At 44.5% G+C, this 770-nt stretch overlaps 1 protein-coding gene across 1 annotated transcript in view; it reads right to left on the bottom strand.

Moving 5' to 3' along the window:
• MMP24 (matrix metallopeptidase 24) overlaps positions 1 to 770 on the bottom strand; it is a 39,479-nt gene that overhangs the window by 436 nt on the left and 38,273 nt on the right. Inside the window, 2 exon segments of the mRNA XM_017739034.1 lie at positions 1 to 2; positions 5 to 28. The exon segment at positions 1 to 2 is cut by the window's left edge and continues 436 nt beyond it. Coding sequence (XP_017594523.1) covers positions 1 to 2; positions 5 to 28 — 26 coding nt within the window.

Below are 770 nucleotides of genomic sequence, written 5' to 3'. Positions count from 1 at the left end.
TCTTTCCCTTTGTAAAAGTAGGTGTAAACTAGGAGACAAAACAAAGAGTATTTCTCACTATTTCCGGTTAATGACCTGTGCTTGTGGAAGGACATTAAGGGAGCCTGGACAACTGAAACTAGCCACTACCTAAGTCAATAAAACACTTTTTTCCAGGGCATTCCCAAGCCATTGTAAAGTCAATGTGGTTTTGGAGCTGGGATTTAAAGGAGAAGCTATAACCCTGGCTTGTGTGTTCAACATTGCCCATGGAACACCATTCCCCTTGGCCAAGACAAGCTGAGAATTAAAAAACAAAGCCCTACTAACTTTAAAGGAAGGGTTCTGCACTGAGTTATTTTTTACTACAGCATCTGTAAAGATGTGCTCGTCATTACCAAGTGATTAACATCATCTGCAGGGTGCCAACATGTGCCTGGGTGTGACAGTGTTTGGAAGAACACCAGGCTTCTGTTCATTCAGCCTGAGGGAGCAAATGCTGAGTAAGATGAATCCTTTTGCCACAGAATCACGAAGATTTGGCCTGTGTTAAGGAGCAGTGCTGTCCTGCTGCTAATAAAAGGGTGATGCTTTATGCTACATGTTGTTTGAAGCACCTCTCTCTCCCCAGATGACTCATTTTCTAATGACTCTCAAGTTATTAGAAAAAAAGGAAAGAGAACAGGAGAAGGGAGCTGTGGTGAAAAGTGCTGGTCTCCTGCACTGTTCCCCAGCTTAGCTGGTCTCACTGCTATCCTCCAGCCTGGCCCAGCCCTACAGCCCTCCTCTCA

The sequence above is a fragment of the Corvus brachyrhynchos genome, unplaced genomic scaffold, assembly GCF_000691975.1.
Source record: "Corvus brachyrhynchos isolate BGI_N302 unplaced genomic scaffold, ASM69197v1 scaffold427, whole genome shotgun sequence".
Classification (NCBI taxonomy): Eukaryota; Metazoa; Chordata; class Aves; order Passeriformes; family Corvidae; genus Corvus; species Corvus brachyrhynchos.
This window is presented reverse-complemented; position numbering and strand designations above follow the sequence as displayed.